The sequence below is a fragment of the Bufo bufo genome, chromosome 2, assembly GCF_905171765.1.
Source record: "Bufo bufo chromosome 2, aBufBuf1.1, whole genome shotgun sequence".
Lineage (NCBI taxonomy): Eukaryota > Metazoa > Chordata > Amphibia > Anura > Bufonidae > Bufo > Bufo bufo.
This window is the reverse complement of record NC_053390.1, coordinates 549,229,807-549,246,415: the sequence shown is the minus strand read 5'-3', so window position 1 is coordinate 549,246,415 and position 16,609 is coordinate 549,229,807. Positions and strand designations below refer to the sequence as shown.

The window sequence follows — 16,609 nt, the reverse complement described above, 5'->3', positions numbered from 1 at the left end:
ACATTGTAAATAACAAAAAATGAAAACGGTGCCAAAACAGCTATTTTTTGTTACCTTGCCTCACAAAAAGTGTAATATAGACCAACCAAAAATCATATGTACCCTAAAATAGTACCAACAAAACTGCCACCTTATTCCGTAGTTTCCAAAATGGGGTCACGTTTTTGGAGTTTCTACTCTAGGGGTGCATCATGGGGTCTTCAAATGTGACATGGCAAGTTAAAATTATCCCATTGAAATCTGCCTTCCAAAAGGCATATGGCGTTCCTTTCCTTCTGCGCCCTGCCGTGTGCCCGTACAGCAGTTTACGACCACATATGGGGTGTTTCTGTAAACTACAGAATCAGGGTAATAAATATTGATTTTTGTTTGGCTGTTAACCCTTGCTTTGTTAGCGGAAAAAATGGATTAAAATGGAAAATCTGCCAAAAAAGTGAAATTCTGAAATTTCATCTCCATTTTCATTTAAAGGGCTTCTGTCACCCCCAAAACACTTTTTTTTTTTGGGCTTGTTAAAATCCTTATTTAACTACTATTCCCTATATAGGGATCTTACCTTTGTCTGTGGCTTCTTTTCCTTAAAAAACGATCTTTTAAAATATGCAAATCACTTCACTACCAGCAAGTAGGGCGTCTACTTGCTGGTAGCCGCCGCAAAAAACCTCCCCCGCCTCCTGTTGATTGACAGGGCCAGCGAGCGCTCTCCTCCTCTGGCTGGCCCTGTCATCCTTTCAAATCCCGCACCTGTCTTCATTCGGCGCAGGCGCTCTGAGAGAAGGAGGCTCGCCTCCTCAGCACTCCCTCAGAGCGCCTGCGCCGATGACGTCTTCTCTTTTGGTGACGGATTTTAACAAGCCCAAAAAAAAAATGTGTTTTGGGGGTGACAGAAGCCCTTTAAGTCTTGTGAAACACCTAAAGGGTTAACAAAGTTTGTAAAATCAGTTTTGAATACCTTGAGGGGTGTAGTTTCTAAAATGGGGCCATTTATGGGTGGTTTCTATTATGTATCCCCACAAAGTGACTTCAGACCTGAACTGGTCCTTTTAAATTGGATTTGCTTCTAAACTTCTAAGCCTTCTAACGTCCCAAAAAAAGAAAATGTAATTTACAAAATGATCCAAACATAAAGTAGACATATGGGAAATGTAAAGTAATAACTATTTAAGGAGATATCACTATCTGTTTTAAAAGCAGAGAAATAGAAATTTTGAAAATTGCGAATTTTTCCACATTTTTGGAAAATTTGGTATTTTTTTTTATAAATAATGATGAAATATTTTGACTCAAATTTACCACTATCATGAAGTACAATATGTGACGAGAAAACAATCTAAGAATGGCTTGGATAAGTAAAAGGGTTTTAAAGTTGTCACCACATAAAGTGACACATGTCACATTTGCAAAAAATGGCCTGGTCCTTAAGGTGAAAAATGGCAGGGCCTTGAAGGGGTTAAAACAAAAACAAAAAAACAATGGCGCAACTTCAGATTTTTTCCCATTATCCCTCTACAAATTGTAATAAATATGAAATTAATATGTTTTATGTACCCCAAAATGGTGCAACTGAAAAAACGTATTCTGCAAAACAAAAAGCCTGATAACGGCTATGGTGTGTCAATGAAAAAGTTATGACATATCTAGAATTTTAAATGTAGCGCCCATAAAAAAAAAGTTAAAATGTCATTCATATGGTACTATGAATGGTGTGAAAAAAATAAAATGCCAGAATTGAATCCCCCCCCCAAAAAAAATATATAAAAATCTTAATAATTGTAAAGCTATAACTATAACAAAAATAGCCCCCATGGAAAAAAAAGGTTATGGAATTTGGTGATGAAAAAATGAAAGAAATTAGGCCCAAAATAGGCCAAATCCATAGGGGTTAGTAAATATACTTAAAGGGAACCTATCATCACCTTTATGCTGCCCATACTAACAGCAGAATAAAGTAGTGGCAGGTGAGTTGATTTCAGCGGTCTGTCATTTATAAGTTATAAGTAAGAGGTTGCCGAGAACCAACATCACAATTATTGCAGACTGGGCCTGGAAAAGAGTCCCGGCCACCTGAGAAGAGTCCTGGTTATTCATGAATTCTTGCTCTCCCTGCTGATGACTGACCGGCTTCTACCTAGTTTTCTCCCTTTCTCTCTAGAAGAGAACTGCCAATTATCAGCAGGTGGGTGAGAGCAGGAGATTATGGATAACCATGACTCTTCTCAGGTAGATTTGACTCTTTTCAAGGCCTGGGCTGCAATGATTACGATGCTGGTTCTCAGCAACCACTTACTTTTAGCTTATAAATGACACACCGCTGACATCAGCATTTCTGTCACTATATTATGCTGCCCTCAGTGAGGTCAGCATAAAGTTGATGACAACTTTTCTTTTAAAGACAAAAATGTATAAAAATCTCTTGACATGTTTGTTACCCTGCCAATGAGTTAGCTATAACTTTTTTGCAGGAGTATGCAGAGTCTATTGGATACTGAAAATGAAAAGGATGTGGAGAGGCTAGATCTGTATTTCACTGTAAGTAAAAGTAAGATATTGCCCTGATATTGCTGATAGAAGTAGATATTGATCAGGAAGGATTCAAATGCAGAGCCTCAGTACTGCAAGGAAGCCGTGCTAACCACTGAGCCAGTGATGCCAGCCAAAGAGTTCCTATCTGAACGTGGGTCTATTGGACTGTACTCACATGATGATGTAAGTACTACTACAATAGACGTGTGATTAGACAGGAACTCACTGGGCCATCAGGTCAGAAGAGCTGCCGTTGGTCCGGGAGATGCGGCTTCCACGTGGGCCATGTTTCTCAGACTGCACGTGGTCGTGTGCATGAGCCCTTAGGTTTGTTATGCAGGTGGCTCCCATGTAGTTGGTGTTCAGTATGAAGCAATGGAACAAGGCACACACTATGGGGCAGAGTTACTAATCCTAGCTAATATTTAGACAGTGCAAACTTACACCAGACAGTCTAAAGATATGTTAGGTTTAAAATTGGCTGATACAGAATAATAAATCTGGGGCATTTGAAGACACTTTTGCCTGCTTTTATACCACTTTACCTCCTATGTGTTTAAAATTCCATATACCTTGATATCAAGGGAGTACATACCATAGAATAAGATAACATGGCTACACATAAAGATGAAGAAGGGTCAAGTAAAAGGTGAAAGGGGAATCACGGAGGCTCAGTTGGTATTTGACTAAGCAACTTTCTAGCTGCACCTTAAATTGTCGACTGGCACCTGTGCATGCTATTTGTTTCAAAGTGCAGGCCATCAAGTACAAATGCGGACCGGCAATAAGTGGTGAGCCCCATGTGGATCCCACTGTTGAGGCTATGTTATGTATGGGCAGCCATAAAGAGAACCTGTCAGCAAGGCCATGCTGCCCTATGCTGGGTGGAGAAAGCCATAGGAGAGCAGTATTATGGACACGTCTCCGTGAGTCAAGCACATAAGACTGCCCACAGGGAATTACTTAAAATGGCCGCCAGCAACCTGTTCTAGAATGTGTGGAGGACCAGTTGACACCACTTACAGATCTGACTAGGGGACAAAACGTCGCTACACACTACAGTGCTCTACAATAGATGGAAATTAGTGTTGAGCAAAGCGTGCTTTAGATCATAGATCCAAAGTCGCTTCGTTCAAAACTTTGTTTGAAACGTATGGGATTCGCAGAGGTGAAATTAGTTATGTCTGAAGTCTCGCAAGACTTCATTGAATAACTTCAGACTTCGATTATTCAACTTAAAAAGCATTTTAAAACTGTGATCCGAAGTCGGGTTTGATACCCAGGTACCAGCCGTTATATATAGATATACACACAATGGGGGGATTTATCAAACTGGTGTAAAGAAGAACTGCCCATAGCAACTAATCAGATTCCACTTTTAATTTTTCACAGCTCTTTTGGAAAATGAAAGGTGGAATCTGATTGGTTGCTGTCGGCAACTAAGCCAGTTCTACTTTACACCAGTTTGATAAATCTTCCCCCACTATACATAACCTGTATAATATAAATGCACAAATATATATATATATATATATATATATATACAGTACAGACCAAAAGTTTGGACACACCTTCTCATTCAAAGAGTTTTCTTTATTTTCATGACTATGAAGGCATCAAAACTATGAATTAACACATGTGGAATTATATACAGAAACAAGTGTGAAACAACTGAAAATATGTCATATTCTAGGTTCTTCAAAGTAGCCACCTTTTGCTTTGATTACTGCTTTACACACTCTTGGCATTCTCTTGATGAGCTTCAAGAGGTAGTCCCCTGAAATGGTCTTCCAACAGTGTTGAAGGAGTTCCCAGAGATGCTTAGCACTTGTTGGCCCTTTTGCCTTCACTCTGCGGTCCAGCTCACCCCAAACCATCTCGATTGGGTTCAGGTCCGGTGACTGTGGAGGCCAGGTCATCTGGCGCAGCACCCCATCACTCTCCTTCATGGTCAAATAGCCCTTACTTTCAAAGTTTTCCCAATTTTTTGGCTGACTGACCTTCATTTCTTAAAGTAATGATGGCCACTCGTTTTTCTTTACTTAGCTGCTTTTTTCTTACCATAATACAAATTCTAACAGTCTATTCAGTAGGACTATCAGCTGTGTATCCACCTGACTTCTCCTCAACGCCACTGATGGTCCCAACCCCATTTATAAGGCAAGAAATCCCACTTATTAAACCTGACAGGGCACACCTGTGAAGTGAAAACTATTTCAGGGGACTACCTCTTGAAGCTCATCAAGAGAATGCCAAGAGTGTGCAAAGCAGTAATCAAAGCAAAAGGTGGCTACTTTGAAGAACCTAGAATATGACATATTTTCATGTGTTTCACACTTGTTTGTTATGTATATAATTCCACATGTGTTAATTCATAGTTTTGATGCCTTCAGTGTGAATCTACAATTTTCATAGTCATGAAAATAAAGAAAACTCTTTGAATGAGAAGGTGTGTCCAAACCTTTGGGCTGTACTGTATATATATATATATATATATATATATATATACCGTATATACTATTTCCACAAATATATATATATATATATATATATATATATACAGGTGAAACTCGAAAAATTAGAATATCGTGCAAAAGTCCATTTATTTCAGTTATGCAAATTAAAAGGAATTGCATTAATGCAGCTTTAAATTAGAATATTGTGGTAAGGTTCAATATTCTAGGCTCAAAGTATCACACTCTAGTCAGCTAATTAATCAATACCCCCTGAGCAAATGGGACCTCAAAATTGTGACTTTGGGGTTTCATAAGCTGTAAGCCATAATCATCCAAATTATAACAAATAATATCTCGCTTTGCATGTAATGAGTCTATCTCATATATTAGTTTCACCTTTTAGGTTGCATTACTGAAATAAATGAACTTTGCACGATATTCTAACTTTTCAAGTTTCACCTGTATATAGACCTTATTTTTTGCCCTATAAGACGCACTTTTTTTCCCTCCAAAGTGGGGGGAAAACATCAGTGTATCTTATGGGGTGAATACTAATGGGTGCTTCTATTGTGGAAGCGCTCAGTAGTACAGGAGGATGAAGGATTGCCGAAATGCTTGTTGGGGTTGGCGCCATCCTGAATAGAGAATAGAGACACAGCATGGGTAATTGATCATCTTCACAACTTTCTTTATGGCTATTGCACTTGTCACCTGTGCCCTTGCGTTTTCATCCAGTGATGCCGCCTTTTCTTTTCTCTGCATTGTGTTTTAACTATTTTTAATGTGTCTTAATTAGGCTTGAACAAATCGAGCTTTGGATCATAGATCCAAAGTTGAGTTGTTAAATAACTTTCTTTGTAATGCTGTTTCTGTACAGCAATGTATGGGCTCCTAGTAGCAAAAATTAATCTTGGCTAAAATTGCGCGAGACTTGGGTGAATGACTTCGTTATTCCTATGTGCGTACCAAACACTCCTTATCTCTAACTGCTAGAACAATTTACCACTACAACTGTCTATTTACTCCTCCACTTGTATTGATCTGCTTTATATCATCCACTTCACTTCATTTTCCTATATGTATATATGTGTATCTGCAGCAAAGCGGTGCCATTCACCAGGGGTCCCTTAAAGGGAAAGTGTTTTTCGTGACGCCAGTTGCATTTCAGCAACGAGGGACAGGGTCCCCCTTTTAGTAGATATGGTGGTACCCAGGATAGGAATGCCAGAGTGGTGTAAGGGTGGCCTAATGTCCCTTTGTGGTGTAGCACGTGTCACGGTGCTCCTACCTGGATAAACTGGAAACCCCAAGCGTAGTCGTCCAAAGCAGTGATAATAGGGTTAACAGTTGAGGGATTTGCAGAATAAATTGAGTCCAGACTGGTATTGCAGTAGTTAACAGCTTTATTTGAATAAACTTTCATCAGGGAACAATTGTCCAACTTTATCTTGGTCATCAGCAGGTTTTGGCTTAACTTCTGTCAGGCAAACACAATCAGCTCTGCTATGTCTGTACTTTTTCAGCTCTGCTATGCTGGCTGGATTAAATAGGAACTTTTCCTTTTCTGCTGTAGGCTGCAACTTAGCTTTCTGTAGTCTGACTCTGTCTTTATCTTGATCTGTATCTTTCTCTCTGTCTTCATTGAGGGAATCTTTACTCCTGACTCGGGAGGCACTCAGCTTAGGCCTCCAGGCCCAGCAGAGCAGGCAGTGCTCTGGAACACCTTGCAGGGGGTACTCAGAACTCCTTCACACAACCTTTCCCCTAGAAGGGGTAGGTTAGACTGACCTTCCACTGACCAAAACTAAAACTTCTCCCTCTCTAGAGAGGGCTTGAATGGACAAAAAGGTTCCATTCCAGACAAACTAGCTCTGCCAATACTGCCGCCATCTGCTGGTGAACCAGGTATATTACACTTAAACATAACATCCACATAGAAATAGAGATACACATTGTGCAGGATCTGGAATAAATACAGATGATGACATTGGGTTAACCATAATAGATAGTGATAGGGCAAAAAGAGTGGTAATACCCCCTAGCGGGGCGTTACATATCAATATGTGAATCTTCAGATATTGTGATATAACATACCGGAGAGAGAGACCTGCATAGTCTTATAAGCTTCCAATTTTGTAATCATCTTTTCTGTTAGCTATTAAAAATATCAACTACTAAAGAATCTAATTTTTTAGAAATCTGCCTCGTAATAAGCACTTGATATTTTCAGTGGTTACAATATCTAGGCACATAACCAGGTAGCTCAGGCAGCTACCTTGCTCTCTCATTACATCACAGCCATAATCACATTAAGGGATTCATACCAGCTCGGGGAGGATGTAGAAATGGATGTGTACAACAGGTCAAATGAAAATGTTCTCTTTTTGAATTTAAATTAATAAAATGTAATAATTCTTACTTATACACACTTGCAGCTCTCCTGGGAAAACCAAACCATAGAACTGATCCCCAATGGAGCGACAGAGCGTGTGACCCATTTAAACAAGTATGTATACAGTGAACTGAAGAAATCACAGTAGTCAACTAAGTGGTAGGGTCATTCAGCATCAGTCACTGTGATGATGATAAAATGATAAAAATTTTAAACTGTCTACGGTTACACTGTATTAGGCAGGTATTAGACCAGCAGATGAGGCTGATGATGGTCAGGAAGGAAGCGTTCCTTCCCGACAATCATCTGCTCGTCAGTGGAGGAGACCTTTGCTATTACATGCAGCGATCTCCTCCACAGTATGGAGAGGAACAATCGCTAATGCCATCGCTCGTTCCCATACAAAATAATTACATATTTGCTGACAGCAGACCGCGATTAGATGGCACAATCTGCTGCCGGCAAAAGATGATTTTTCAGCCTGCTCAAAAATTGCGATTGCCTGATGGAGTGTTTGCGCAGGCAGATCATTGATAACGAGCGTTCGTACGAATGCTTGTTAGCGTTGATCTGCAGATACAGGTCTTACTTTTCGACAGTATTTGTAAATTTTCCCCAGTGTGTATGGTGACACCCATGTGGAATGGAACTAGTTTGATCCTACCATTTTCTGTTGGAGTGTGTTCAGTGTTCCTGGGTCAATTGGAACTGGCTTGGCTGTAATATCCAAGGCTTAAAGGGATGTGTGCTGACTCTATTATGACATGTTAATTGACTAAAATAACGCTAATGGGCCTAAATCATAGTCACCTCCCTGACAGGGGCACTGTCTGGTGCCTAGCCCTGTGTATACCAGCCCTAGACTGCCCCTACACCTGGGTCCTGACATGCCATGTTTAGGACTCTTCACTGGACTTACTTGAGCTACTGCAAAAATGCTGCAGTGGTTAGTAGACCAAACTGCAGCTGACATAGGCTACATGCACACGACCGTTGTGTGTTTTGTGGTCCGCAAATTGCGGATGGTGTCCGTTCTGCAATTTGCGGAACAGCACGGACAGCCATTGATATAACTGCCTATTCTTGGCCGCAAAATGGACAAGAATAGGACAGGTTCAATTTTTTTTGCGGGGCTATGGAACGGAGCAAGGGATGCAGACATCTTTTGCGGCCCCATTGAGGTGAATGGGTCCGCATCCGAGCCGCAAAAACTGCGGCTCGGATGCGGACCTAAACAACGGTCGTGTGCATGAGGCCTTACACTGCCTGTCCAAAAAAAAAGTCGCCACCTGGATTTAACTAAGCAAATAGTTATGGATAATTACTACATGCGCAATTATCTTTCAGCTGGCAACAAGTTATTTAACCCCAACCATGTTGAAATACACATCTCGTGGTCGTGGAAAAGATGGCATGCCTCAAGCAGAGAAAATATCTAAGGAGATTCCAGAAACTACTAAAATTGGGTTAAGAACTGTCCAATGCATTATTAAAAACTGGAAGGATAGTGGGGACCCATCGTATTCGAGGAAGAAATGTGGCGGGGAAAAAATCCTGAATGATCGTGATCGGCGATCACTTAAATGTTTGGTGAAATCAAATCGAAGAAAAACAACAGTAGAACTCAGGGCTATGTTTAATAGTGAAAGTAAGAGCATTTCCACACGCACAATGCAAAGGGAACTCAACTGATTGGGACTGAACAGCTGTGTAGCTGTAAGAAAACCACTAATCAGTGAGGCAAACCAGAAAAAAGGCTTCAATTTGCTAGTGAGCATAAAGATTGGACTCTGGAGCAATGGAAGAAGGTCATGTGGTCTGAGGAGTCCAGATTTACCCTGTTCCAGAGTGATGGGTGCATCAGGGTAAGAAGAGAGGCAGATGAAGTGATGCACCCATCATGCCTAGTGCCTACTGTACAAGCCTGTGGGGGCAGTGCTGTGATCTGGGGTTGCTGCAGTTGGTCAGGTCTAGGTTCAGCAACAGTATGTGCTCCAAGAATGAGGTCAGCTGACTACCTGAACATACTGAATGACCAGGTTATTCCATCAATGGATTTTTTTTTCCCTGATGGCACGGGCATATTCCAAGATGACAATGCCAGGATTCATCGGGCTCAAATTGTGAAAGAGTGGTTTAGAGAGCATGAGACATCATTTTCACACATGGATTGGCCACCAATCCAGACCTTAACCCCATTGAGAATCTTTGGGATGTGCTGGAGAAGGCTTTGCGTAGCAGTCAGACTCTACCATTATCAATGCAAGATCTTGGTGAAAAATGAATGCAACACTGGATGGAAATAAATCTTGTGACATTGCAGAAGCTTATCGAAACAATGCCACAGCGAATGCGTGCCGTAATCAAAGCTAAAGGCTTTTTTTGGTGGTGACGTTTTTTTGGACAGACAGTGTATATGGAGGCTGATGATGGCAGAGCCTCCATAAGGTCTCAAACTTAAATTCACCTTCCCGTGCCGCCTCTGCTGCTGCACCATCCTCTCTGCTAGGCTGCAGCTGTGATGCATTATTTTGGCTGCGGTGGTGACTTGTCCATATACTGCAGGTGACAGCTGCAGTCAATCCCTGGCTTCAGCTGTGTCATGTCATACACTGCAGAAGCCAGTGACTGGCTACAGCACTGATAATTGTTACGTCACCACTGCAGTCAAAACATCACCCTGCTCAGTAGAGGGGCCTCAGAAAATTGAGGTTATTTTAACACCCTTCCTACAGTTTGGCACCCATCAACTCCGGTAAGTATATGTTCACAATATACTAATTGATTAACTTACACTTTTCAATAAATTTTTTATTTTTTTTTATAAAAGTGTTCTGAACACATATTCTTAGCCACTTACTGACCACCTGGCAATATACAGTACATCAGGTTCGTTGGCATATGTTTAGTGCCTTTGAAAGAGTAAATGAGGCCACGGATGTATAACCTCCTCTGCCTTCCAGATCAATACATGGTGCTCAGTGAGCAGTGTATGCACAATAAAGTAGGTCAATGCCTTTTTTGCTGTATTTGGTGTCTGGCAGAAGTTAAACCTGCAACGGTAAGCCTTATTAGATCCAGATCAAATTTTTTTTTATTGCTGGCAGGGACTAAATTTCCACTTGTAACTGGTGCCAATATGCTGTATGAAAAAAAATTCTGAAGATAAAATTCCCCAAAAGAAGTCGTAAACCCACCCACAACAACCGAAAACAAATATGTCCCATTTTTAACTTTGTCATTTTTAATTGTATACAGATTTATTTTCCTTATGCTCCATATATAACTCAACATTTCCCAGAATATTTTTGAATAAGTGAAGATCATGTCCCCCTAGATTATTTATTTCACAAAAATTTTTTATGAAACATAATACAAGATATAAACTATGTACATCAGTCATTAAAGGCTATGTACACCTTTGGAGGAAATTTTTTATTATTGCATTGTACTCATTTTGAAATTTAAAAAAAACTTTTTTTAATTGGATACAAATATGGAGCCTTTATGTACAGGGCTGAGATGCTCTAATAAAGGAATCTGAGTTTTCCCTATCTTCCGCCAGTTAGAGAGCTGACGGGCTCCTTATCTCTGCTCTCTGACATTAGAAACAATCATTATAGCTCAGTTCTTATCTTACTGATAAGAATGTGGCTTAAATAAGTGTTAAGGATCTCTTAGTAGTTTTAGAGAGAAGGTTTATTAGATGAGTGGCACAAAGTGAAAGTAAAAGTACCAGTCACACAGCTAGACAAACAATTAACTCTTTGTGACATAATGGCTCAATATTTTTTTAATAAAGACCAAGTGAAAAAAATATTTTTAGCCCAAAATGAGTAAAATGCAATCATAAAGAAATTTGCCTCCGAATGCGTACATAGCCTTTAATTATCACAAAAATATTGGCAGGTGTTAAGAAATTTTTAACTGAACTAAAGTAAATAATCCAGGGGGATATGATCTTCACTTGATACATAAAAAGGTACAAAAGACACATGAATCATGTGTGAAGCAGATGCAAACATATTTTGAATAACCTAATAAAAACTATAGCGATCAAATTTGCACATACTAAAGAATAAAGTGGCTTTGTAATAAACGCATACTCCTTGACGACACATTTTGATGTTTTTCTACATGTTATAGGCACAACTATGTCACTAAATGTGTGGAGTACATTTTCAACACATCAGTGGCTGTCATGTTTGAGGAGTTCAGGAAAGGCCTGTACAAAGTCTGCGACAAAGATATCCTCTTATTTTTCCAGCCGGAACAACTGATGTCTCTTGTCGCTGGTCACGTTAATTATGACTGGACTGTATTTGAAAAGGTAAATTCCAAAAATTGTACGCGTTACTGGTACTACAGCATGCTTGAACGCAGCCGCTCCATTCAACTCTGTGGGGCTGCCGGAGATTGATTGAGTAGTGTTAAGCGAATCGAAGGTCATGAAGTAGACTTCGAACCGAATTTCAGGGAAAATTTGCCATAAAGCTGACTTTCCTCGTGCTTTGTGGAAAGGAATATATTTTCCCTAAAATGGCGCAAAAAAAAATGTCATACTCACCTCATCCATTTGTGTGTGAAGAGTCTACTGCGGCCATCTTGATCGAAGATCCCATGCGAAATCTCGTGCGCTGTGAGGTATGACGTCACCACGCTGGCCAGCATGATGACGTCATCATGCACCATGCAAGATTTCACGCTGGTTTTTCAATCAAGATGGCCGCAGCAGACTCTAAGTGAGCAAATGGATGAGTATTTTTATTTACTTATTTTTTACAGATTAACCCCTGTCAGCCCTCAATGGTCATCTCAGATGCTGTGATCAGCAATGGACACGGAATCTGAGGGGTTCAAGAATGGGGGGGGGGGGCAGGAAGAAGGGGTTAGCACCATCACCATAGCACCCACTATTCACTGAAGTAATTCGTCACGAAGCAAATTTCTTTGTGAAATTCGCCAAGGCAGCCGAATTGAAGTTTTGAGAACTTCGCTCATCTCTAATTATGAATGCTACTCCATTCAAATGGGGGATCATGGTCCCCATTCTTGTGACCATCAGGGGCCAGACCCCTGCCGATCAGACACTTATCCCCAGTCCTGTGTATAGGGGCTAAGTTGCTGTAATATATATATTATACGACCAACATACATATAGGTCTCTCAGGAGGTGACCACATTATTGTTTAGATACAAAATTCTTCAAGGGTCTCTAGGACCATCTGTGGCCCTTCTTCCTCTCTGACTGATTAGTAAAACTTATACTTTTATTATGTCTTGGTTAAAAAATGTCCTGTTATTGTCAGGAGACAGCCCCTTTAAATGACTGTCGATACGTGTGAGGGTAGTGGGTAGTGGTAATTCTGCAGGTTAGAAACAACAGCATACATATCTGTAGAGGATCGGAAGCCATATATCTCTTTACTTCCTCTATTCAGACTACCATTTACTCTGGAAAGTATTCTCCCACATATCCAACTATCATCATGTTTTGGAATGTTTTCCACCAACTACCACTGGAAAAAAAGAAAGCGTTTCTCTGTAAGTATACCACATCTACTGTACTTCATTGAGCTGTTAAAATATCCAAGTAATACACTTAGCCAACATAATATGCCCATTTTTTTTTTATTTCACTATAGCAGATTTTGTTGCACACATTTTTGTGACTGAAAACAGTTCCAAGAAATGACAAATCTCCTAATGTGACCATCTGCATAGTCAGCATACTGCACATGCCACTGTATTCTGCCACCTAGTGGTGGACATTATTCATTACACCCGCTCTGCTGCTTTGGCAGGTCATTTCTCTTGGTTTTATGCTTTACCATACCGTCTAGGCCAGGAATGGGCAAATTGCGGCTCTCCAACTGTTGTAAAACTACAACTCCCAGTATGCCCAGTCTGCCTATAGCTATCAGCCTATAGCAGGGCATGATGGGATTTGTAGTTTTACAACAGCTGGAAAGCCGCAGTTTGCCTATCCCTGGTCTAGGCCGACTCTTGCTAAGTGTTACGTCATTGACTTTCTGGGTATAATAAACATCGAGTCCTCAAATGAATCATTTTGATTTTTAGATTTCATAACAGGAAATGACAAAATCCCAGCGTTCAGGCTCCAGCATCTCTGTATGAAGATCTCCTCGTTTGGTGTCCCAAGTGAAAGCTATCTTCCGGAGGCAAATACCTGCTCTCAGCTACTACTCCTTCCTGAATACTCAAGCAGTGGCGTGCTGCGCAGAAAGCTTCTTCTAGCCCTCGAGAACAACAGAGGCTTTGAAAAAAAATAGAAAGCCTGTTGTCTTCAGCCTGTATTGTCACAAGTGGTGGCTTCTCCTCTACTTCAGTAACAGACAGGGTGATGTGTTCTGCTTAAACTCTGTGCAGGGTTGCCAACCGTCCAGAAATTATTGGACAGTCCATAAAAATAAGGGGAATTTTTCCAGTGTCTGTCTGTAAAAAAAAATTTGATGTGTCCTTGATTTTTTTTTTTTCAGGCTGGTGTTACTTGATCAGGTCCCTTTAATTGTAATTCTTAGCATTTTTCTTTTCAAATGATTTTTATTAGATTTTTCAAGATATAATCATACATAACAATGAATCCAAATTATGTATAAAGTAGTAATGTTTAAAAATTACAAGTTTTTACATTGCACTAGAGTAATGGTAAATATACATGCAACGTTAAGATGAAGCGAAAATTTTATACAGTTTCAATTATACAATATAAAATATATGAAATAAGTTCAAAGTACATCATAAACACAATGACACAAGTTGTGTCCAAAATGTTCTTTTCATTAATAGAGAGGTAGTTGTCATAACTAAATAAAACAAAGCATAATTCATGTTTCACGAATCACGTTTCACGTTTCCTTCTTTGCATTTTTAAGCTCACAGTAAATGCTGATATTGTATTTAGGACTAGCAGAAGGACCCGGCTTCGCACGGGTATATTTCATGTATTTCATTTAATGTTTGTGTGTGTCGTTAAAGGGTATCGACAGTATCCACCATAACAGTGACCTCTACAGCACCACTCCCCTTTAACAGTGAACTCCACAGTCCCCCACCCCTTAACACTGACCCCCCCCCCCCCACAGTGCCCCGCCACTTTAAAATGGGACCTCCATAGCAGCCCATCCCCTTAACTTTAACCTTCACAGCCCGCCCCTTTAACAGTGACCTCTACAGTACCCTGCTGCCTTAACAGTGACCTCACAGTACCCCGCTGCCTTAACAGTGACCTCCACAGTACCCCGCTGCCTTAACAGTGACCTCACAGTACCCCGCTGCCTTAACAGTGACCTCACAGTACCCCACTGCCTTAACAGTGACCTCACAGTACCCCGCTGCCTTAACAGTGACCTCACAGTACCCTGCTGCCTTAACAGTGACCTCCACAGCAGTTTCCCCCTTAACAGTGACCTCCACAGTACCCCGCTGCCTTAGCAGTGACCTCACAGTACCCCGCTGCCTTAACAGTGACCTCACAGTACCCCGCTGCCTTAACAGTGACCTCACAGTACCCCACTGCCTTAACAGTGACCTCACAGTACCCTGCTGCCTTAACAGTGACCTCCACAGCAGTTGCCCCGTTAACAGTGACCTCCACAGTACCCCGCTGCCTTAACAGTGACCTCACAGTACCCCGCTACCTTAACAGTGACCTCACAGTACCCCGCTGCCTTAACAGTGACCTCACAGTACCCCGCTGCCTTAACAGTGACCTGAACAGCAGTTGCCCCCTTAACAGTGACCTCCACAGTACCCCGCTGCCTTAACAGTGACCTCACAGTACCCTGCTGCCTTAACAGTGACCTCACAGTACCCTGCTGCCTTAACAGTGACCTCACAGTACCCTGCTGCCTTAACAGTGACCTCCACAGCAGTTGCCCCCTTAACAGTGACCTCCACAGTACCCCGCTGCCTTAACAGTGACCTCACAGTACCCTGCTGCCTTAACAGTGACCTCCACAGTGTCCGCCCCTTTAAAGGGGTTGTCCGGGATCACATTTAAAAAAAAAAAAAAACATGATATCTAACCATGTCTTGCTGATTCAAGGTTCCCCTGTTGTTTCCTGTATTTTTACCACTTTTCTTGTGCTCCTACGCAGTGATGGCCAGTTCGCAGTGTTCGGCAGCGAACACATGCGATCTGCTATCTTAACTGACAAGTCCAAGTCCGGCGAGGCACAGGTCTGTGCGCGAGCCGGTCTGAAATGAAATGCGGTCTCCGGGAGCAGGCAGTTCCGAGAACAGACTTGTCAGTTAAGATGGCAGATCGCGTGTGTTCGCTGGCGAACACTGTGAACTGGCCATCACTGCTCCTACGGTCCCCCACTGATTGCTTACATGTTTGTGTATGTGTGCGGTAACTTCCTGCCGCACTGCCTTGTGGGTCCCAGCGCAGCGCAGCATTGCGTCATTCGGGCTGTCCGTCATATTAGTCACCACTCCAGATAGTGCTGTGCAATGCCCGGTGATGTCACCGGACTAGCGGGGCGTTACATATAGCTCCCTGTTACCGTCTACAACACTCCTTTCATGTGCTCTGCATAATTATCCTGCATGCCGGTGACGTCACTGGACCAGCGGGGCGTTACATATAGCTCCCTGTTACCGCCTACAATACTCCTTTCATGTGCTCTGCATAATTATCCTGAATGCCGGTGACGTCACCGGACCAGCGGGGCGTTACATATAGCTCCCTGTTACCGCCTACAATACTCCTTTCATGTGCTCTGCATAATTATCCTGCATGCCGGTGATGTCACCGGACCAGAGGGGCGTTACTTAGCGCTGCATGTAGCCGCCTACTAACCGCCCTCTGAATAATGTCTGTTGCTGCCGGTGACGTCACCGGGCTCCTTGCGAAGCGGAAGAAGAGGCTTCGCTCTCCACAAAGGGGCCCAGTACATCACTGACTTGTAGAAAATCTGCAGTTCCAGGACAGAATTTTCAGATTAGAAAACGTGGCATGACAAAAGGAAAATAAAGGCAACACACGCATGTAGGGACTATTTAGGTGACTAAAGTCCACTTAAACAAATGTCACCAATCCCAGACAACCCCTTTAACAGTGACCTCCACAGCAGCCTGCCCCCTTAACAGTAACATCCACAGTAAACGCCACTTTAACAGTGACCTCCACAGTGCCCGCCCCTTTAGCAGTGGCCTCCACAGTGCCCGCCCCTTTAGCAGTGGCCTCCACAGTGCCCGCCCCTTTAGCAGT

General features: G+C 41.8%; 1 protein-coding gene across 4 annotated transcripts in view; it reads left to right on the top strand.

The window, feature by feature from the left end:
- The window catches only part of HERC6 (HECT and RLD domain containing E3 ubiquitin protein ligase family member 6), a 99,872-nt gene extending 85,676 nt beyond the window's left edge, over positions 1-14,196 (top strand). For 2 of the 4 annotated variants that reach the window (XM_040418090.1, XM_040418091.1), the window contains exons 19-23: positions 2,463-2,529; positions 7,415-7,485; positions 11,518-11,701; positions 12,813-12,915; positions 13,453-14,194. In XM_040418090.1, the coding sequence (XP_040274024.1) occupies positions 2,463-2,529; positions 7,415-7,485; positions 11,518-11,701; positions 12,813-12,915; positions 13,453-13,664 (637 nt within the window). In that variant the 3' untranslated portion in view covers positions 13,665-14,194. Of the gene's footprint in view, positions 1-2,462; positions 2,530-7,414; positions 7,486-11,517; positions 11,702-12,812; positions 12,916-13,452 lie in introns of all 4 variants that reach the window. The other 2 variants (XM_040418092.1, XM_040418089.1) reach the window with 2 other exon arrangements.
- The last annotated feature ends 2,413 nt before the right edge of the window (positions 14,197-16,609 follow it).